Raw genomic sequence first — 24056 nt, 5'->3', positions numbered from 1 at the left:
AACCTCTACAAACTGTGAGCTAAATAAACCTTTCCTCCCTTAATTTTGGGCATTGAGTATTTTTATCTCAGGAACAAGAGAAAGTAACTAAGACTCTTTATGTTTCCACTTCAAAAGGACAAATGAAACATGTTCAAGAAGAAACTCTTAACTTTTCCCCTAAGTCTGCTCCATTCAGAATATTGACTTCTAGGCTAATGGCCCATGAGCCATCCATTTACTCAGGCTGGAAAACTGAGTCATCCTTGGTTCTTGTCTTCCCCTCTTCTTCTCCATTTAAAATATCATCATGTTCTATTGATTTAACCTCCAAAATACAAACCAAACTGACCAAGTCTCTTTTGTTTCTACCATCCTAAAACATCTTAGCTCTTTTTTCTAGTCCTCAAATTTACCAAACATAATCTTTGTTTAGGCTCTTTTTATTTGATCTGATTTATTTATTTATTTATTTATTTATTTTTGTCTTTTTGAGACAGGATCTCACTATGCAGTTCAGGCCAGCCTTGAGCTCACTTTGTAGCATAGACTGGTCCGGAACTCTCAATGATCCTCCTGCCTCAGCCTCCCGAGTGCTGGGATTACAGGCGAGTGCTACCACGCCCGGCAGGCCCTTTTTAATAGCTATTTTGTTTAGAATGCTTCCTTCAGACCTTTGCATGGTTAGTTCCTTGTCACTCAGCTTTCAATTTAAATGTCACTGGGGCTAGGGATTTAGCTCAGCGGCACAGCGCCTGCCTGGCAAGCGCAAGGTCGTGAGTTCAATTCCTGGTACAAAAAAAAAAAAAAAAAATTTAAATGTCATCTCCTCTGAAAGTTTTTCAGTGACCTCCAAATCTCAGCAAAGTTCCTCAACCTTTCATGCCCTGTCACATCATCCTTTTATTGTTTTAGATTTATCCACATTTCTATAAGCCCCCTCATTATTCCTGCTTCTGTTCACTCCTCTTTTCTAGGTTGTTTTCTTCCTGACATATACCCACTTACTATTCCTTTTAATAAACTAGTGGTAAATTCTTGGTCAATGGCAAAAATCATATTTATTTGCATAGTTCAGTTTTCAGACATAAGGTCTATATCCAAATGATGTCCCTGGATGTGAGTATATCACCAAACACAAATTGCCATTGTAGGCATTTACTCCCACCCTGGTAGAAATAATTATTTCATAATTAATAGCCAAAACCTATTGCCAATCATGTATATCTCTTTTAAAAATTCAGTATAAAATACTACTTTTCTTAAGAATCTAATCTAGTGATTAAGAAAATAACTATAACATTCCAGCCAAAGTGAAGGGTATCCTCTGTCATTTGAATGTATCTTGGTCTTTAGCTCATGTTTTAACTTGAGCACTTGTGAACATCATGCTTCTAGAGTAATTAGCAAAGACATCCAGTATGGTCTTCTGGGATTCTGCATAAGTGAGGTTTCTGTAGGACTCCTAGATCCATCTTTGCAATCTAGCTATGTCTAGCACATCAGCAATTCTGTCCAAACACCAGACAACCAACTTCTGATTTGGACAGGAAAATGGGATTTGGCACACCTTTGCTCCTTTAGGAATGCTATTCAACTTCCTTTACCCTTCCCGGGCCTTCTTGATCTTCTCAGAGACCTTAGAGCTAAACCGTCATCATGGTTTGGATCTAGAACGTCCCCCCAAGATGTATGTGAGTAAGGCTAACTAAACCCTTACAGAGGTAAAGGCTTTTAGAAGGCAATGGGATCATGGAGGGCTGCGCTCTTCCATGGGTTAACCCACTGAAAAGCCCTAGCTGAATGTGTTGTTAGGAGATGGGGCCTGGTTCCCTGGAGATGTGACCTGGAGGCGTCTTTCTTCTTTTCCAGCTCCTCTTTTCTCTCTTCATCCTGGCCTCTGTGACATAAGCAGTGCTCTACTATGCCCCTCTGCTGTGCCGTTTCTGCTTTTGAGCCAGCTGATTATGGACTGAACTAAGAGCCAAAATAGACCTCTCCTCCTTTAAGTTACAGATGTCTGGTTTTTTAACCCAGTGATGAGTAATGATTAAGATAACTGTATTCCCCAGTAATCCACAGAGTTAAACCTGAAAGTGCTGTAATCCACTCCAGGGCCCAAGGTATAGACTAGTTGACTGTGGCCCATAGGCTACTTCCAATCTGATGCCTGTTTTCATAATGTATATGCTGTGAGTCACTATTTCTGTGCTATAATAATGCAGATAAGTGGTTGCAGTGCAGACTGTAACCATTGTCTATAACCATTCCAGCCAAACTCTAGAAAGACCTGGTGCTTGCTAAAGTATCCAGGAACTTTGTGTGTGTGTGTGTGTGTGTGTGTGTGTGTGTGTGTGTGTAGTATGGTAAAAGAAAACTTAGACAACTTGTCTAAAACTTGTTAGACTTTGGTAAAATGTGACATTCTTCTCTCTGGAAAATTCAGATAGAAACTTGATTTCAATGTTTAGTTCCAGTTATATCTTAATTTGCATTATTTCTATTTCTTACTAAAAGATTCCTATCAAAGTCATCTTTGAGAACCAAACCAGCCTGTAAAAATAAAATTCCTACTTTTCATAGAGAAAAAATAATAGGAGATAGAGCTGAAAGTAATTGCTTGTTCTCCTAATCACATGTTCTTTTGCTCTAAAGAGATGTTTAGACTATGAGTATGTGTAATCATCATAGTTATATTTTCTGACATATTATTCCTAAAGTTCACATTAGTTCATGAAGTCCTTGATGTTGACTTTTAAATGAACATGTTTTAGAGTAAACTGATAAATATCTTACCTTCATCATAGAATGATGAAGAATGGTTGTATGTTTGCGCCGTGATGGGTGTAGTCCTCAGACGGCTGTAGGTTTATTTTCTTTCCAGAGAAGTAAACTGGCTTTTATAGTCTCAGAACTGACATGATCTAAAGTGAAGAATCAAACTAAGAATTCAGTTTTGTTTCCTTATTTCCTTAATGACTCTGAAGTTAAATAGCAGTGCTTACAACACTCTTGTTCCCATTATGTCAGTGCTGCCCAATAGCTTTGAAAACGCATCCATCCCACTTTATAAAGGCATAGAGCTTCATTAACATGCCTAGGGCCTCTGCAAGTAGCTGCAAAGCCAGACAGTGACTTCGGAGCCTTAGGACCCCTTAGTGATTTTTGTTACACAACTGGGGGTGATTATTGAGTGTTAGTGTCTTCAATACCTTTTAAAGCCCTCACAAGAGCCATGCATGGTGGCACATGCCTATAATCCCAGCACTCAGGAGGCTGAGGCAGGAGGATCACTGCAAGTTCAAGACTATCCTGGGCTACATAGTTCAAAGCCGCTCTGAGCTACATAGTGAATCTCTGAAAAAACAAGCTATGATGAGCATAGGAAGGCATGTCTATGGCCAATAAGGGCCAATGTGGACTGATTCCCTGGCTTATCAAGCAGTCAAAGTACAGTACTAATTATTGGCATAATTATTCACTCTTAAAAACATTTGTCAATGCCTTAATTAACATATACTCCTATTGATAGCACTACACCCATTTTACAGATAAATAATCAGAGACATGGACAGAGTGGCACTGTGGCAAAACTGAGATTAAATTTGAATTTCTAGTTTCCAGCTCTTTCTCTGGACCTCTAGGCCACAGTTTCAGTAAGTGGTTACTTAACATATTGCAATAGAGGGCAATTGCAGGACAGTTGATCCTCATATTATACCTCCATGATGATGATTTCTTAATAGCAAAGAGAAAAGTTTGTCTTAGAAAGAAAGAAAGAAAGAAAAAGAAAAAGAAAGAAAAAATTACAGTGTTGGCACAATAGTTACCCCTGCCCCCACCCCTAATATTCATGGGCCAAATCACCTCAGGAATCAGCCAGGTGGCCTTTGTATGCTGCCAGCACATGTCAAAGCTGTGCTCTGCATCTGGGAAGATGTCCTGTTCATTTCTTTCCCAGTGGAAAGAAGATTCCACAGCTCCCCTTGCTTGCTCCATGCTGGAAGTTGCCCTGTACCTGTCTGCATGTTGGTTCAGACAGAAGCTCTGTGGGCTGGAGTGTGGTACAGATCTTGGTGATATTCTCTAGTGCCATGTTGCCTGGTGCCACTGAGTTTGGTTTACTCAATTGTGGCCACTGGGTGCTTATTGTAGTCCCCTGCATGAGTGTTCTGAAGAGGAAAAGCCCCTAGGGTAGTAACACATCATGAGGAATCGAGGGTGAGAATAATCTTTGCAGACTGGCTGAGTTTGGAATAGATGAGCATCTCTGGAGCTGAAGGACTATGTCTCAGGAAGTATGGAATAAGGGTAGAAACAACCTCTGTATTAGACCTCTGTGGCTGAGAAGATCTGGGAATGGCTGGAACCTCAGAACAGCAAATCAGAAGAGGCATTTAGGAAGGGGACCTGGAGGTGGGAGAAAGTGTAAACACTGGGACTCTTCTTACTGCAGCTTTTCCAGCCACGGGTGCGTGCCCTTTATGCTCACCTTCATCATCTGTTGATTAAATAACTGAAGTGCTACCACACATTGGAAGGCTGGCTGCTGATGTTGCAGATGCCTTTTCTTTCTTTTAAACCGGTCTTCAGCCAGCCAGGACTTATCAGAAAAATCATAATTGTTCATTCTAGGCCAGATCTTCATTTCCTGACATTTTGTGAGTATGTGTAATTGTATTCTAATAAGCCTCAGAAGGTTGGAAACAGTTGCAACATATTAACACCCGCTTTTTTAATAGCACATGATGAATTTCTCATCGGTGACTACTTTATTTCTCCTTTTCTACTGATAATGCTTCTGAGGAATCATGCGGTATCACTTTAAATTTTCCTTCTCATTTTTCACACCTTGTTTTTTCTGTACTCACTGTCCTTTTCTTTCTGGGAGAAGAAGACAGTGAAGAATGGTTTCTCAGACTCTAGATCTGGGCCCAGCTGCATCAGAATCACCTGGAGTGTATATTCATAAATGCAGAGTCCTAGTCTATGCTCCAAAGCTGACAAATCTCTGTAGAAATGTGAGCTAAGAATCCATATCTTTAACCAGCTTTCAGGTAATTCTCAGGCACATTAAAGCTTGATAGACCATTGATGTAGTATTTTTTGAATATAGACTTTGAAGTTGTTGAGACCTGGGTTTGAATTTTGCCACTTATTACCTGTGACATCTTGGGCAAGTTATTCAGGTGCTTCATCTGTAAACTGAGAGACATATCACGTATCTGTTTAGAGGAGAGACCAGAGCTAAACTTCCAGGTTTGGGTCACAGCTCAGCCAGTCACTAGCTGTTTCTCTGAGGCAAGTGATGAAACCTCTTTGGGTTATAATTTGTCAATTTGTAAGACGTAGGTAATAACCTCCCTAATAAGCTATTGTGAGACTCAATTGAATTTATATGCAAGGTTTCCTCCCCACCCTCCATGGCAATTTGACAACATCTAGAGACATTTTTGGTTGTGAAGATGAGAGAGGCAGGGAGTGGTTCCATTGGCTAATGTATAGGTGAAAAATGCAAAGAGTTATCTGGCCCAAATATGTCAGCAGTGTCACTTTTGAGAAACATAGCTTAGAACATAACCAGCACTATGTAAGTTTTGGTTACTATTATTATTGCTACTGTGGGAATAACAGTGTTGTTGCTCAAGATAATACATTTAAATACAGTGCCTAGCATACTATATGTAGAGGTGGTGGTAGAAGTGATTATTACTAGGAGGTTGAGTATCCATAAACATTCTGTAGAGCATTTCCTATTTAAAGAAATCCTTTTGCAATGTAAACAGTGAGTCTTTTAGCTTGTTTGTGTGGGATTTTTCAGAGTAGAACACATCTGTCATCATTGTGACTTCATATTTCAATCATAGCTGTTCTTTTCAAAGTACTTTTACTTCTTTGTTTTCATAATCAGACATTTACTGAGTCTATTCATTATGCCCCAGGGTGCTTGTGGAGCCACTATAGTTGGAAGAACACAGGCATTAGAGGTAATAGTAACGAGTCACATCTCCACAGTACCACCATAGTACTTATGTGATCTTGGGCTATTTATGTAACTTCTTTCAATGTCATTTTCCTCATCTATAAAGTAAGAATCATTGTATTTACTTATCTTGAGGTGTTTCATTAATCAAATGGAAAAGTGTACATCTTATGCAGTGTTGAGTGTAAACATATTCTGAGTCCATGTAGGTCCCATTCGCATCCTATATCCATTCTCTCTGTGAGCCTGCAGTGATCTGGAGAGTTAAGGGTGCCTGCTAATCTCCCTGCTCTCACTCAGAGGACATAAGGAGGGAAGGTGAGAGTAGGGGAAGATGTTCTGACTTGCTTCACCAGTACTTCTAGGCTCTTGAGAAAACACCAGGACCCATACCCTCCCTTGGCTAAACCCCTTGGCAGGGGCTGTGCCTGTTTTCTTTTAAGGTCGTGCCTTTTCAGGAGACATACATGCGTATCTAATCCCATGCTCCAGGATTGAGCCAAGGCTCAGGTGGGGATGCAAAGGAGTAGCTTCTGTACTGCTGTTATGGAGAATGGCAACCTTATTTTATTATTCTTTTCCAAAATTAATTTATCTTTTTTGTTAATTTGCACAGGTGCCATTCTGACTGTGTTTTATAGGATTTTGAAACTAATTTTTCTTAGTATTGTGAAGGTGACAGTGATTTACAGTGGACTATTCTATCTACTCTGCTGTCCTGCAGTCTGCTGGCCACTTAGAGACACTTTCAATTTGCTATTCACATCTTTTTTGTTGTTGTTTGGTGGATCTGTGCAGTGTCAGAAAATTAGTCTATTCAGAACCTGCTCGTGGCTGCCAGTCTCCCCGTGCCAAACCCGAGCTGTTTCACTCACACACAGAGGAGAGCCATTGTTTGACCGGACTCTGCCAGACATATTAGCAGGAACTCATCAGATCTCAGTTAAAGGTTAATCTCAGTTCAGGCGAAGCAGGTTGAGGTTTTCAGTCAAAGACTACAAAGCCTTAGTGGCAAATTGGAGATACTAGATAATGATCAGTGGACATAACACTTTCCTACCCAAGAAATGCCAGTGATTGGAAAGTGTAGCAAAATCAAGTTGGTGACCTGGAAACCTAGATAGGATTAAGAAATGCCACATTCGTAGGGGGTCCTAGAGGTAGAAAGACAAAAAGAAATAGTTTCTTTTTCCCCCTTCCTTCCAGCAGATTACAGAGGTGTGGAGGTTGATAACTTTGAGCTGTCCTCCTCCTGTGTTGCTGAAGATTCCATTTCTGCAAATGTCCATGTCCCCCCTCAGCAGCCCCCAGAAATATGCAGCTCAGTGGACCAGTACCAAAACCATGAAAATTTGTTTCTGATGTGCTTTAGTCCAACTTTTATGGGTCAAAGGAGGTTTTTAAGAGCACACATTTCTTCTTTATTGGTGGTCTTTGGCACCCAGAGACACACATGCCTGCTGTAAGGAGCTGGTATGTAGTAAGGAAGAATACCACTTATCCCAACAGGCAGATGTTCTTTGAAGAATGATTTTGTTAACTGTCCCTTCTGAAGGTGGATGCAGGTGGTTGAATTTAAAGGTAAAGTTGATTTGAAATGTTTGGCTACATATAAAGGCCTTTATCTGTTCTAATGTGGAATTTGATTTGCCTCTTTAAAAAGTACATTCAGACATTAACAGAATTTTTACAAAAATCTGTCTTGAACAAATTTGCCAGGCAAAAAAAAAGGATTATTTCATTTGATGGTGTAATGATTAATCCTACCACCTGGGTAAGCCGAGTGAGCTTCCCACAGGAGATTTGCTTCTGCAGCTTTGAATTATGTATGAATATTGCAGACTGATGAGATAGAACCTGCCAAGGGATTTGTTTATATAACAAATCTGTAACAATGTTACTGTTTCCTTTGAACACTTACATTTATTCTGCATGTTCAGAAAATGAGTTGTTTTTGTGGAGTTTATGACACGGTTTTTAAGTGTCAGGTCAGACACCCCAAATTGCGATTAAGAAGTGGTCACTAATGAAAAGTTGGTGGAAGAGTTTAAAGTCATTCGTGGGGCTTAGTTTCAGGACGCCTTTGAATACCAAAATTCCCCTTTATAAAATGGTATCATATTTATTTATACCCTACAGCCATCCTTTTGTAGATTTTAAATCTTCTCTAGACTATTTATAATAACCAAATAAAATGTAAGTGCTATGTAAATCATGTTTTACTGTTTTGTTCAAGGAATGACGGGAAAGTCCATAAATGTTCAATAGAGACTCAATTTTTTTCCCCCCCGCTGAATGTCTTCAAACTATTAGTGGTTAAATCCAAGGGTGCAGAACACAAGGATATAGAAGGCTGACTGTATAATCAAACATGTTGTCTTCTGTTATGAAAGCAGAATAATAACTGAGGGTCCAGGACAGAATAGGATAAGTCAAGGTTTGACCCAACCTGAACACGTTAGTTACTATTGCATTTTTACCTTGCATTGCAGGACAAGAGATTATTTCAACAATGAAATTAAGCAGCAGAAATATAAAAGCCACAGTTTCCTTTTGGGGGCCATTTATCATATAACTTTTCCGTTTAATAGTAATAAATATCAAATTTATCTATGGGAGTATCTAGCTGCCTTGGACACTATTTTACTATTTCAAAATCTGTAAGAAAGTTTCAGATTTCTTCTAATTATCATTTTAAAGAAATTTTTTATCACAAATGGAGTGGGGAAATTTTTAAGTTTCTCTATTGTCTCCTTCCTAATGAGTCAAGTTTGTTCAGAAGAATAAAGTAATAGGGAAATAAAAACCATTTTTATCGTTTCCCAGTTTTAGTCCAGTACCAAAGCCCAATTTTAGTGTTTCCCCATTTTTTATGCTTTCCCCATTACATTAAGCATTTCCCAATGAAATGTAGGTTGGTAGTAAAATGTTTTGTTAGGAGATAAAGATGGTGTTTGTAAATTGCTATTTTAGTGTTTGGGAGGATTTTCTGATTTTATGTCGAAGTAGGAAACAAAATCAATCCTCCAAAATTAAATTTCCTAATAAAATTAATAGTCCTAATGATAAATTGATAGTAAGATTTTACTTTCTTCTTTCTTCCTGGATGATTTTTCTGTTTGTGTTGTTTATACCTAAGGACCAAGTCAACCCTCCCTAATGCAATTCTCAATTGTTTTTCATTTTTAAACTTAGCACGTTACTATACCTAAGTGTGAACTCTGAGAACCTTTCTCTCTACCCCTCTGTCTTTTTTACTATTTTAATCATACAAAGGGCTGTTCTACCCTCAAGCATTTAGACATGACACATCACCAATGCATTTTTAAAAATTCATACTCCTTTTAGACACTGCTGTCACCTTAAATGCAGATTAACCTCTTAACATCCCTGTACAAATCCCTGTGATTTTACTTTCAGGTACTCTTTCTGCATAGTTTTAGTAGTTGACAAATATTGTAATTGGTGACCTGATGTACCAGTGCATTCACTTAGAATGTGTGTATGGAAACTAGTCTTTATCTAGAATGTAAGCTGTGCTACCTTGGTCCTCAAAGAGTTAATAAAACTAGCTTTCCCTTTGCTTAGCTCCCCAAAGGTAATTTGGCACATTTCCCAGACCAAACCCCTAAGGTAAAGGTCAAGGTGCAGTGGATGTTATTAAGGTGCAGAATTCAAGCCTCTTCTCATAGCTTGTCTAGCTTGTCCACTTTCCAGTGGACTCTGGTTCATCAGAGTTTCAGAACATGATTAGCAGACTCAAGGAGACCCTGTGAAAATTTCCTTTAATGGGGAATTGCGTGAGTGAATACAGTGGGTGAGTTTTTGCTCTTTCTTGTTTTTTAGCATCTATGCTTTGTTTCATGGTCTTTTCAGAGTGTAGAGTTATGTTGCAAGTATGTGGAGCAGGCCCAGGGACTTCCTCATAGGTTAATAGCAGTTTTTTTAGAGGCTTTCACAATTGCTGAACTTTACTGTGAATAGCCCAGGCCTGGCAGGAAAACAGGTGAGGATGGAGGCCCAGAATCCTTCACCAACCCTTGTCGACAAATGGAAAGGAGAGCTTTTGCTTGGAAATAACCAAGAGGTTGGGAAAATAAAGGAAATGGGCAGGTTATAGCAATTAGGAGTCCCAAAACAGTTTTTTAGGAAACCTCTGTAGGTGACTCCAAAAGTAGAAGAGAGTGTCTGGAGCTTTAACATTTTGCCTTTTAAGGGAGGGCTGGTATTTTTGAATTACTTTATGTTTTATCACTTTGAAATTAGAAGTGGTTTATATTAACTTTCGCCCAACAAAAAACATTTTCAATTTCCTAAAGCAGCTTTGTAACTACAAAGTGATATAGTCTTGACACTGTGTGGTTCCTGCGTGTTTTGGAAGTGTCACTTTCTTTGCCTTTACTGATGCATGAAAGTAGATCCCCCTTATTACCTTGATTTTTATGATGTCTCCTATGATGAGAAACTAGCTCTGTGCGGAGCCTTTCTTCTGTGTCAATGAGGCAGCCCACTGAGAAGCAGCCCCATGCTTCACTGTGCACGGTCTCCTTCATACAGACTGCCCGGCTGACTGCTAGTGGAGCAGTTTCTTCCCATCTCCCCCCTGTCCCCAAGAACTGGATCCCGTAGTGGAACTTCCAGTTCATCACACACTGCTGGTATAGAGACACCAGTGGCTCTTCTAGTTTTGAAATTGTATATCCAGTGGATTTCTAGGCTTATTTTTCTATCCAGACACAGGCACAATTTTCATAATGAAAGATTGAGAAAGGACGCCTTTTCTTTCAGATCTCCTCCTTCGAATCTGCGTGCAACATATGTTATGGTGATACATGGTCAAACAAAGTACTTCTTTTAAAGAAACTTACAAATGTCGCCATGACTTACTGCCAATCGAAAATCCAGAAATAACGTGTAATCGTATGTTTCCTTTCCTTCTCTTTACTTCTAAAGAAAATGGGAAAAAGAGCTGATACATGTGTAAGAGCCTAGGAATACTTTTCAGGAATCCAGAATCTTTAAAAATGACTGACCACCCCATTGATCTTTTTCTAACTGGGGTGGTTTCCTGTACTAGCATTTAATAACCATTAGATCCCTCTCTCTATATCATAGTGACAGAATCAGCGCAGTTGCTGCAGATTGGAGAATGCAGAGAACGAGAAGAGGTAGCTGCTCACAGAGTAGCAGAGAACAATAAAACCAGCTTGGCCATTCACTGATTTGTGGCCAGAATGATGGTACAGATGCATTTTAACAGATTAAGCAGAATGCAGAACTTTCTCTCCTATTTGCTGCATGTGTATAGACAAAGGTTAATGATCTGTTCTCCTGGCAGTAAAATCATCCCAGCCTCAGTGTACCTGCCAAAACAGTTCTTTAATTTCATTATCTAAATAATCTAATTTTAACTTTATTCCTGGTCCTTTAAGTAATTTGGCAAATACTTTGGTGTGTAGTAAATATTACATATTAAAGAAATACCATGTAGTAATGTATTATTTACTGTAGTATTAGAGCATTATCATCTAGTATAATAAACATAGTATAGTAAATGTGCCAGGTGCTTTACTAAATATTGAGTATATTTGTCTTTAACCAGTTAAGCATGCAGCACGCTCTGCTTCATCATTGTCACCTCCTAAGAAAACAATTGCTCCACTCCTTGCCTGTTGTTCCCATGTTCCCTTTAACCTACCATACCTCCACTGCCAAACTGAGTACATATATGTGAATCAAGGAAAATGAAGTCTCATCCTAGTGTGAGTATTCCTTGTACATGGAAATAACAAGTGTGTTGGGGCTTGCGAACCATTGTTGTAACAGGACCAGGTAACCTTTTTAGAAAGTATATCTCTTGCAGAATTTTAGCAGATCTTTTGAAAACCAGTGTGACAGACTGTTTTGATTTGTTACAGTCATGTGACCCATGAATTGGTGGAGAAGTTTTCTCCTCGGGATCCAAGACCTCTTGCAAAGCAAGATGATGGGGGCTGCACCTCTATATCACCAGCACTGCCACCACCTGACTCGGAAAAAGAAGAGGAAAAAGAAGATATGTCAGAGCCTATGGACCCAAACCCCTGTAGTGCAACATATAGCAATTTAGGTGAGTACAGATGTCATATAAGTGGTCCTTAAATTTTGCCTTTTCATGCACTAGGCAAAAGTTCTGTTTTCCTTGTCCCCATGGGACAAAATTTGGACCATTGAAGTTATAAAATTTAACTCACACCAGAAGAAAGCCTTAGTGTTTTCTAGGCATGTATTAAACACCTGCTACCATGAGCTGTGCCCTGTGCCAGAGATACTGATATGGTCCCTGCCTTGAAGGACTTGCAGAGAGAAGTGAACTTGTCAGTAAATTCAGTATAATTTGATAAATGCAACCACAGCGATACACATGGAATATTTTTTGTATTATGCAGAGGAAGATGTCAAAAGATGCTTTTCTGGAGATAATTCCTGAACTGATTTAACTGGTTGACAAGAGGAAGGGAAGAATATTCCAACCAGAGGCCAGAGCAAGATTGTGGAGATGCAGAATAGCTTAGTGTGTGTGAATCCCACATTTAGAGCTGCTGAAATGAGTGGTGGGGAGTTTGATAGTATCATGCATGTCAGGCTAAAACCTTAGACTTCCTACTGTTTGTGCTAGTGAGCCATCAAAGGGTTGAAGCAGAGAAATAACAAAATTAGATTTGTGTTTTAAAACATCTCTCCAGGTGGCTCTATGAAGATGTATTACAGTAGTAGTTGATAGCAGGAAGTCTGGTAGTGCTATGCTGTTGCAGGACCACAAAAAGGATAAGAAAAGGAGGCCTTAAATAACATAGTGGGAGGAAAAATGGTGGTATATTTAAGGGAATTATACTTAGGACTGGAAGATGTGCAGGATCTATGATGGACCCCAGATTTCTGGCTTGGATCAAGCAGACTGAAGGAAGTAAGATCTCTCCACTGGAAGCACTTCGGCAGGGGCTGCTGGGCCATCACTCAGAGATGCTGGGAGGGAGAGTGTAGCACTGCAAAGGGGGTTTGGGTTGATTTCCCCAGAGTTCCCACCAATCCAAAGATACCTTAGTTCTTTGAGTGTCTTCACTCTTCTTCCTTGAATGCCCAGTGATTTCTAATCTTTCCCTCCTTTGAGGGTCACAGTTTCCATTCTGAAAAGCAAAGCCCAGGGCAGGCTAAGTTTTTCTTGGCACTGTTCCATGAAGTCAAGAAACTCAGTTGCAACAACCCATCTTCATAAAGAAAAGACTTCTTTCTGAGTTTCAGAAGCCTTGTATTATTCAGGAGCAGAGAAATTTATAATTTAGCCAGGCATGGAGGCACATGCCTATAGTCCCAGCACTTGGGAGGCTGAGGCAGGAGGATCGCTGTGAGTTCAAGGTCAACCTGCCTCAAAAAGACAAAAATAATAAAGAAAAAAAATGAAGAAATTTACAGTTTACCCAAGCAACCCTCTGGATACCACTTTCTAGTTTGAATACATTTTACAGTCACACAGCTTATGAAACTTTCCCCATTCTTTTGTATTTTATGAAGCACATTACTAGATTAAAAAAGGTTTACTTCTATGCCTTTCAGTAACCTAGTGTATCAGGAATATATTCTAGCTATTCTTACTATGTCAATATTCCTTTCATGATATCTAGGTAAAATATATAAAAATTTTTACCAATTGTACAACATCTCATGGCAGCTCATTCAAAACTCTTCCATCAGCCAATATTAAAGATAATTATTTTACTTTCCTGATTTCTCAGTTACAAAGATTGGTAGAAAAACAGAGCTTTCCCCCATGAATATTCTGTGAGTTGCATGTTAGCTCATTTAATCATCACACCATCTTACAAATTATTATCCTCATTTTTTTAGATGAGAAATGTGAGCAAAGAGCCTTGCCCAAAATCTTGGAGCTAGTAACGGGTAACCCAAGATTGGAACCCAGTTGGTTATGGTTACTATAGTGCTTTTTCTTTTTTAAAAAATAAAAAATAGGAGTTTTATCAAGTTCTTTAAATTCCTATTTCATGTTTTTTTAATAGAAGTTTTTAATCAACCATTCATAATCATAATTCTTAATCACTAAACTGTTTTGAAGTACTAAAAAGGTGTGAATCCTTTAAGTCATCTTTCAGACACAAAATTGAATTTTTTTTAAAAAAATTATGGTTAGAGTGTAAAAATACAAGGTTACAGATGCCCTATCAGAAAGACTGCTTTCTTTCTACCTATTTCTTTACTTTTTAAAGTGTGTGATACCCATAATATGTTGTCCAGTCATCTTTAAGTGCTTAGGTGGCTATGATCTTGATCCTACAAAGCTTGATACATGGTTACTTGCTCCTTTGGAGAAGTAATAGCAATTACATTAGTTCTACAAACTAAGGTTTTGGGGGATGGGCTTTTTAAATTTTTTTTGTTATTTTTTCCTAATGGAACAAATATTTTAGGTATCATTTGAAACTATCCTTTTTTTAAAATAACTTCCATAAATAATTCACATGCAGCTTTACACTACTCCTTTGAGTAATGATTTTTATGATTTAAAGCTTTGGTAACCAAAAAAAAAAAAAAAGGTGTATTTAGTGTGTTTAAAGCAGAACCTCTTAATACAATAGCTTTAGATCTTTTTATACAGTCTGGAATCGTTCCATAAAAATCACTTTGTTTTTTTTTCTTCCTTTGTTCTTTAATAAGGCAGAGGATGGGAAGACAGATATGGAAGAGACTAAAACTGGTTTATTTCTGAAAATTACACTGGAAACTGGACTTAGGATGCAGTGCAACACAGCAAGAAAAAGGCTGGGTGAGGGGTCTGGAGAGTTGGGTTCCTGTCACAGCTGTCTCCCTATCCACCTGCATGATCGCAGATTGGCTTTAAAAAGCCCTGAACTCTTCCTTCATCTGAAAGGAGGAGACAGCAGCTTATGCTTTGTAGCACTGGCGGTGGAGGAAGTAAAGTGATACCTCAGTTTACAAACACTTTTGTTTGCAGTTTGGTTCTCAAACAGGGCTGAGCGTGGTGGTATACACCTATAGTCCCAGCATTTGGGAGGCTGAGGCAGGAGGGTCACCATGAGTTTGAGGCAGTCTGGGCTACAAAGTGAGTTCAAGGCTAGCATGAACTATATAGCAAGACACTGTCTCAAAACAAACAAGCAAAAAAAACATTTGGCAAAATTTTGTTTTTGTTTGCAAACTTTGCATTGGGTGACAGACACTACCACAGCCATCTTTCCTACACACCAATGTGGCCATCTTTTCCAAAATCATAGAACAAATTAAATTTGTGAGCTGAGGTACCACTGTACTTTGTATGTAGAAGAGCTTAGTAACTGTGAAACTTCTTTATTTCTCCCCCCAAAATATACCTTTCTTTCCCCTTTAAATATGTTGGACTTGATAACTAGAAAGCATGAAAAGGACAAAAAATATTTATTATATAGTGTTGAATAAGCAGAACAACAAAATATAAATCCAAAAAACTGTAGGCTGCCTATACAACCAATGACTGAAGGTGTGAACCATGAAACAGGCTATAGCACCCCAAAGTGGCTACCCAGGACCAGATAGCATCAATGTCCAGGTGCGGTCCCTCAGATCTGTCGTCATAGCAGCATAGAGGGGCATGGTTTGGATCTATCTCTCTAGCTTCCACATTTCTTATATAGTTCTAAAAAACTAATTTTAGACCAACAAAAATTACTCTAGCTGAAATAGGCCTTCAGCACCCTCTTTGAGAGCTTCCGGTTGGATCTTTAGGCAACCTCTTCCCCCCAGGGTGAGGAAGCAAGAGCTGTGGTGCAGCCACGCCCATTGAGGGCAGCTGCACCCTTGCCTTTAGAGGTCGTGCTCCAGGGATCATCACATGTCATTTCTCTTGTCCTCAACATAAATAAACCAAACTTTGTTTTGTTCATAATTGAATTATTAGATTTCAGAGCTGCACTATCCTATATAATATATACCAGCCACATCTGACTGTAAATTTATTAAATTATAAATAAGACTTCATTTCCTTAGGCTCACAACATTTCAGGTACCCAGCAGAGCTACATGTGGCTGGTTACTGCTGTACTGGGCCGTGCTGCTGTAGGATATTTCGCGTCCCCGAAGTTCTGTTGGGCACCACTGCTTTAGAGAACTGTATCGTCCTCTGAATTGCACAAAAGTCATATTGGTCTTCAGGCAGCTTGGCAACTCCCTTTGAAGGTCACCCCTTACAGAGTGATGCATGACTTTTCTCTGAGTGATGGTCACAGGAGATCGCAAAACGAACTCTGACTTATAATACTTTAATCCTCCCCACACTGGATTTTAGAAGCTGTCACCTACTGTGATTTCCCTAAAAAGCAATAGGTTGTTTTTTATTATCAAACCTTCAACATTTCCCCACATTTCTCCTATCTAGTGAGATATCTAGATGTCTTCTAGATGTCACTTTGTCTTCTCAAAGTGTGTAGAAGAAAGATTAGTGGTTGTGTTTTATGTGACACACCTTGCTACTTCATCAGCCTGCTAAAATCAGGAACATGTAATGAATCTACTCTGCTGGAAATAAGTTGGTGATGTTAGCTCTCCTCCGTTCGTTTTGTAACCAAGTGTTCTATACATTGCTTTTTTAAAAAGATCTATCAAGTCTCCCTTTACTTGACAGATTTTTGGCTTACTTCTCTTTCTGTATCCCTACAACTTAGCACATTATCTAAAACACACGGGAGGTGCTAAGAATCCGTTTGAATGAATTAGCTAAAAATGACTGTTGTAGTTGACTCTTGAAGATTGCCAAATGAGTGAAATCTGCTCTGTTCAAGAAAGTTCAAATTGCAGTTTATGTGCACCATTAATCAGCTGGCTTGCCCCCCCCCAATATGGGATTTTATCTATAACTTTTCTAATTAAGCGATTATCTAAACCTGCCCTCTATTTCTTTATATGTCCCACAAGAAACTGTATGTTTCTCATTTTTCTTACTTTGACCATGTCCTTAACACTATACTCTTCAAACAATGAAAGCAAAAACTTAAAAGTGTCCTGTCCCCAGAAGTTCCTTCAGCAGTGTATTGATTTTCATTGTTAAATTTTTAAGGGGTGGAGATAATGTAAAAGAATGTCATTACAATGCTGGCCTTGATGTTGTAATTATGGAGTAATGTCATTATAAAAAAAAAACAGCTTTTAAAAAATCATCCTTAAGAGTACTTTACCAGTCATTCATTTACTCAACAAATAATTAAGTGACAACATTATTCCACACATTATAAAACTAACGATTTGAACCAAAGATTAAAGAATTGTTCAATTTTAGATTATCTGGATTTTTAAAATATATTTCTATTGGTGCCTATTAATTTTATAAAACACTGGGTTTCGATGCAAATAATATATTTTAATTGTATCTATCCCCCTATTACCAGCCTTAGGCCCCCATCCCCTTCCCCCTTTTCTATTCCCACTTATGCCTTCCTTTTGTTTAATTATAGCCCCCCCTTCAGATGATTATCTGAGGCTTTTAAAAAATCAACAACTGAGGTTGGCAGCTTTGAACATTTGTTTGAGCATTTGTTGTACTTCCTAAAATTGTAATTATTTCTATTTAAAAAGAAATCATAGACTTACATCCCTCAGTTAGCTACATTCACATTTAAAAATAGTTTCCTAGGGGCTGGGGATATAGCTCTGTGATGGAGAGCTTGCCTAGCATGCACATGGTGCTTGGTTCAATCCCCACCACTGGAAAAAAAAAAAAAAAAAAGTAAAAATAGTTACCAAATCCTAGAAGTAGTTGCCAGGGTACAGTATTCAAATCACATAGATAACTTCCCCCAAATAAATAATCTCTGTTTTTGGTGAGGTTTTCACCAGCGAGGCTGCGCAAGCATTGAGTTTGCCAGCTGCTGCACCACTGGCAATCTTTAAATTGGTCTGTTTTTTTGAGGCCAAGTCCAAAGTGTTCTTTGGAGCTTAGCTTCATTTTATTGTGTGGCATGAAGCGGATGTCCCCTATGGCTTGCCAACTGTTGTTGACATTTAATTGTTATGGGGCCCAGCTTAGTAACAAAGCTTATGTAGATTAGGACCCTTCCTCCTGCATCTGATGCCTGCTGCTGAGGGGATGATACACTGTGTGTTAGGACCAGCCCATAACAGACGCTACTCGTTTGACAAGGCTGATGTACAGGGATGGCTTATGACATCCATATTTATAAACTCAGTCCATGGTTCCATATTTGGAGATGATCACCTCTTCTTTTGTCCTCTCTTCCATTCTCATCTATATTATATGTCTTGAATCCTGGAGAAAAAAATAAGAGTGAAGATTGAAATTATAATTAACATAGGAAAATGTTTCATTTATTGGAACTTTAATACATTTGCTTAGTAAACATTTGTTGAACATTATCTCCCTGGTACCAGTCAAGGTACTGGAAATATTACTGTAGCCTTCAAGGATTCCTGGTCTTTGGGAAAGACAAACATTGGGCTATACTCTCAGGGGTCCCCATAATAATCACCATATAGTTAAAGGTTAATAAAACCATATGCCACGCCTGCCTGGCAAGCGCAAGGTTGTGAGTTCAATTCCCGGTACCGGAGAAAAACCAGAAACCAAAAAACAAAAACCATATGCCCCAACAAGTCTAGGAGGGGGTCACAGAAAAGTGTATCTTTTACCTGTAAGAAATGGAGAGCTGCTAAAGAATTTTGAATAGAGGCACAGTCAGGATTTTTAAAAGCTGGGAGCTGTCTGTGGGATACCTGGAGACAGGGAGAATGACCAGGAAATCCACCATTCCTGTCTTAATAATAAACAGCTAATTATGGTCAAAGGCTACTCCTGTTTTAAATGGATCATCATTAAGTGCCTTTAATCCCTGAGGCTGTAGTGTTACTAGGTCATGCGCAAATATATGTTATGGTGTATTCTTGGTATATCTTCAGTGAAACTGCCTTTCAGTAGATCACTATAATGATATAGTTATTGAGTTTTTCAGTATGCAATCATCTTTAAAATATTGATTTTAGAGATATTTTTATATTCATTATACCAATCCTGTAGGTTATAAGAACCCCATATCAATCATTTTCCCTGCTTAGAAGTTTTAAACACCCTTTAGCTTCTTTGAATTAGTGTCACTAAACAATTCTCTTTTCATCCATCTTTCATCATTTGCTTTTCACAATGTGATGTAGTACCTTGTCTGTCAGTCTGAAGACATTTTTAAGTGGAGAGAAAATAATGAGGTAGAGTATAAAAGCCCCCAAAAAGAAGAAAGTAAGGTATGAGTGTGGTTTAGTCAAACATATTTGTCCAAAAGAACTTTCTCAGCATATAGCAAGGCCAGATTTATAACACAATCTATTTTTTCTCTGTAGAAAACTGGTATGCCACAAAAATGTAGAGTATGTGATGTTATATCAGGCCTGCTGAAAACTGAGCTTGGTGTCTGGCCCCAGAGGCTTGAGAAGAATGTACAGGATTAAAAGTTTAAAATAAAACCAGCTAAGATACCAAACTTTTAAAACACTGACCCAGATGATTGAAATTCAGTTAGGAGAACTTGTCTTTCTTGGAGGGAAAAACTAAAAACACAAAACATTTTTAGACTTAGAAGAATGTCCTGACCTACTTGCATGGACTGTGGAATGTCTGTGGTTTCATTTGGAAGGAATAAACTTCTGATTCTCGTGTGGAAATCTCCTTAGCTCCCAGGAGATCATATACTGCTCTTTGGGAAGAGAAGCCATGTTAATGTTCTTTATTGCCTTGCTACCTTGGCTGTCCATTTCCATTTGGAATGATGGCTGGTTCCGTTGACGCTGCCAAGCAGCCAGTTACGGCACACACGCTGTGTACCTCACAGCACACCAGCTTCTGCATACATGTAAAACACACAGACACATGCTACAAAAGGCTAAAAATGCTGTCATAGAGCAAGAAGTGCTAAGAGAACCCAGAGGAAGGAGTGATAGTTGGGGAACAGAGAGTAGGGAAAGCCTCATTTGAGCTGGGCAGAACATCTTTGCTAGGGCAAAAAATATAAAAGCAAAGACACGGAGCATAGCTTGGCATGAAGGCACACACCTAGAATCCCAGCTCCTCAGGAGGTTAAGAGGATTGCAAGTTCCAGGCCAGCCCGGATAACTTAATGAGACCCTGTCTCAAAATAAAAATGGCCGAGGGTATAGCTTAGTGCTGTAAAGCACTTGTCTCACATGCACAAGATCCCAGGCTTAATCCCCAGTACTACAAAAAGAAAAAAGAAAAAAAGAAAAAAGGAGCATATTAAAAAGAAATAACAGGAAACGAGTGATTCATGTAAAAGGGCTGATGAGAAAGAGTGGTAAATAAGGCAAAGAGCTTTGACCAACTCGTTGAAGAGTGCAAACTGTGTTCTGTAGGTAGGGGAAATGGTATGGTCTTCTATCCCCTGTGATAAGCATTAACGAGCTGCTCATAGAGTAGACCTGTCTCACTTGATGGTTTTGAGGTAATAAGAGGAAAAAAGGGGGAAATAAAACACTCTGGGAACTCTTCATTCTTTCTATATCCATAGCTATTTTTGTTTTTTCTACTTGGGAGAAATGGGTAGTAAATGGCAGCCCATAAAGCCTTTTCTAGGGCACACATTGAAATGGGTAAAAATGTCTATGGCCATAGCACCCTGACTGTGCCCAGTCTCAACTGAAATGGGCAAAAATAGGCTCATGTTTCTAGTTATTTATTTCTTTATTCCATTTCTCTGTCAGCTGGATTCTTGGTGGTTTCTTGGCACACAGATGACACTTAGCCCATACCCTCAATGAGCAGCCCAGTGGGGAATATAATGGGCACTCGAGGCAAATGTTGTAAATGCTTAGAGGGAAAAGTTCACCAGGCAACATGAGATCCCAGGGAAGGAGAGGTCAGTTTGGGGGAACAGAGTAGAAGCAGAATGTTTGGAGTCCCTACCTAGCTTGTGTGAGGTCCTGGGTTTAATCCCCAGCAACACCCTACTCCCACCACCAAAAAGATGAGAGCAGTAGGAAACTGTTCCTGGAAGAAGGTCAGCATGAGCAAAGATGCAAAGCATGAAATAAAGTAGCCAGAAGTGCTGGAGAAACTACAAGCTAACTTAGGGATACAAGAGGAAATGCTGCAAGAGAAACAGGTACACCAGGGCCAGGTCGTGACAGACTTGCTTGGTTCACACAGAGATTTGGATTTAATCTTGAGGATAGGATTCTTTAAACAAAGGACTGCCATTATCGGCTTTGCTATTTGGAAAGGATCTTTCTAGTGGCTAGTGAGGTAAGGGTAGCAGGAGATTGGAACAAGAGGAAACTGTCACAGTCATCACACAAAGATGATAAGGGCGTGCACTGGTGCAGTTCACTACTTCTAACTTTTCTGTGGCACCTCACCTCTGAAAGGTCTGGGTCAGCAACTGAAAAGTGAGGGCTTGTTACAAAGCATCTGACTCATCACATAAATAAACCATGGTCTGACTTCTCACGTTATCCCAGGAAAAATAGGGCAAGGGCAGTTCTGGGAAGGGGCCTTCCCATCAAAGAAGAGTCCTTGAAGGCTGAGTTGCTACTTCCTTGGTGATGTTAAGAACACACAGACTGAGAAGATGAAACTGAAAACTGAATTTAGATGTTTTCTAAAAATGGATTAATTTGCTTTACCGAGATAAAATTTATATACCATAGAATTCACCCTTCTAGAGGGTGGAGTTCAGTGAGTTTACTGTATTCACATAATTTTTCAATCATCACTGCTATCTAATTCTAGAATGTTTTCATCACCCCAAACGGAAACCCAATAGTAGTCACTCTCCATTCTCTCAGTCCCTAATAGCCATTAATATGTTCTGTCTCTATGACTCTGTGTGTTACTAGATATTTCATGAAAGTGGATCGTACAACCTGTGGTCATTTCTGGCTGGATTCTTTGACACAGTTTTCAAGGTTGATCCATGTAGCATGTATTAGTAATTCATTCACTCTTCTTTATGGGTGAACAATAGTCAGTGCTATAGCTATACCACATTTTATTTATCCACTCTTGGACATTTGCATTGTTTCCACTTACTGACCAGTGTGGATGGTGGTGTTATAAACATTTGTGTACAAGCTTTTGTACAGACAAATACTTTCATTTCTCTTGGATATATGTATAGGAGTAGAAATACTAGCTCATATGATGACTCTAGGTTTAAGTTTTTGAAAAAATACCAGACTGTCTTCCAAGATTAGTGGTACCATTTATATTTCTACTAGTAATGTGTATATTTAAACTTGGGTTTTTTATTATAGCAAGACCAATGGATCTTCTCTTGGTGGTGTCTTCTTGTAGTTTTGGTTTACATTGGCTTAATGGGTAGTGATGTATATTGTCTTAGTTACTTTTCTCATTGCTGAAACAAAATACCCAACACCCAGAGTTAAAGAAGAAAAGGTTTATTTGGCTTACAGTTCACAGAAGTTTCAGTCCATAATTGGCTGGCTCCCAGGCAGTGTGGCAGATGGCAGATGGGCAACAGTTCATAGTGGACAAGAAGGCAGCAAAAGCAACAAGAAACCTTAATAGCAGCTTTCTGCCCCTTATATCTTATCCAGAGTACCAGGATTAGGGCTGTGCCAAACCCATCAGTGGACTGATTTAGTAATCACACACCCTTAATCCCAGCACCACACATTTTAGATTCAGCCACCTCCAAAAAAGCCTCAGGATCACATGAGGCTTTGGAAACATTTAGACACAAACCATAACATGTATTGACAATTTATATATTTTCTTTAGAAAAATATCTATGCAAATCCTTTGCCCATTTTTAATTAGGTGGTTTTTGTAAGTGTTTTGATTTTTGTTTTGTAGAGTACTAGGGGTTGAACCCAGGGCTTCATGCACACTAGGCAAGTGCTGTACCACTGAGCCACATCCCCAGCCCTGTAAGAGTTCCTTATATATTCTGGATACAAGTCTCTTATCAGACATATAATTTGGACATATATTCTGCCATTATATGGATTGTATTTTTACTTTCTTGAAGGTCTCCTTTTAAATTCACATGTTTTGTTTGTTGGGGATATTGTTGACCGGTACCACATCCTTTCATTTTTGTTGTTGCTGATGTTTATACTTTAGGTGTCATATCAAGAAACTATTGCCTAACTCAAGGTCACAAGAATTTACTTCTTTTTTTTTTTTTTTTTTTGTCTTTTTGAGACACAGTCTCACTATGCAGTTCAGGCTGGCCTTGAGCTCACTTTGTAGCCCAGGCTGGTCTCGAATGGTTCTCCTGCCTCAGCCTCCCAAGTGCTGGGATTACAGGCATGTGCCACCACACCCAGCTTACTTCTATTTTTTATTTAGGAGCTTCATTGGGCTGGGAATATAGCTCAATGGTGTAGCAGGAGGCAGCCTTACCTGCATGATGCCTTGAATTCAATTCCCAGCACTGGAAAAAAAAAAAAAAAGTGATACAAAAATTTTACAGTTTTCATTCTTACATTTGGATCTCTGATACAATTTGAGTTAATTTTTGTATATGGTGAGATAGATCTGACCTCATTCTTTTGTATTTGGATATCCCACTGTCCTGGGACCATTTGCTGAAAAGACTATTTCCCCCATTAAATCATTGTGGCAACCTTGTCAAAAATTAATTGACTGTTAATATGAGTTTATTTCTGACCTCTTAAATCTAATCCATTCATCTCTATTTCTGTTCCTATGCTAGTAACACACTGTTTCCATTATGATAGTTTTCTAGTAAGTTTTGAAATGAGCCCTTTTAAAGACTTTTTGCTACCCTTGTGTGTCCACATGAATCTTAGAATCAGTCTATCAGTTTCTGAAAGGGATCCAGCTGGGATTTTGATGGGGATTGCATTAGATCATTCAGAGAATATTTCCATTTTAAGTCTCTGATTGATGAGCATAAACTGCATACATAATACAACAATTAGTTGTTTTACTAACATAACTAATTTCCACACATTAGGTCTTTATGTTTATTTTGTCAGTATTTTATCTTTCAGTATATAAGTCTTGTTTTGTTAAATATTCTTTTTGACAATAATGCAAGCAGAA

General features: G+C 38.8%; 1 protein-coding gene across 8 annotated transcripts in view; it reads left to right on the top strand.

Moving 5' to 3' along the window:
- Positions 1-24056, top strand: part of Peak1 (pseudopodium-enriched atypical kinase 1) — a 284201-nt gene that overhangs the window by 226704 nt on the left and 33441 nt on the right. For all 8 annotated transcript variants that reach the window (XM_005393487.2, XM_005393484.2, XM_013518882.1 and 5 more), the window contains one exon: positions 11881-12071. In XM_005393487.2, coding sequence (XP_005393544.1) covers positions 11881-12071 — 191 coding nt within the window. The remainder of the gene's footprint in view (positions 1-11880; positions 12072-24056) is intronic.

This window comes from Chinchilla lanigera, unplaced genomic scaffold (assembly GCF_000276665.1).
Source record: "Chinchilla lanigera isolate Chin_1 unplaced genomic scaffold, ChiLan1.0 scaffold00049, whole genome shotgun sequence".
Classification (NCBI taxonomy): Eukaryota; Metazoa; Chordata; class Mammalia; order Rodentia; family Chinchillidae; genus Chinchilla; species Chinchilla lanigera.
Note: the sequence above shows the minus strand (reverse complement) of the source record. Positions and strands in the feature narration are given on the sequence as shown.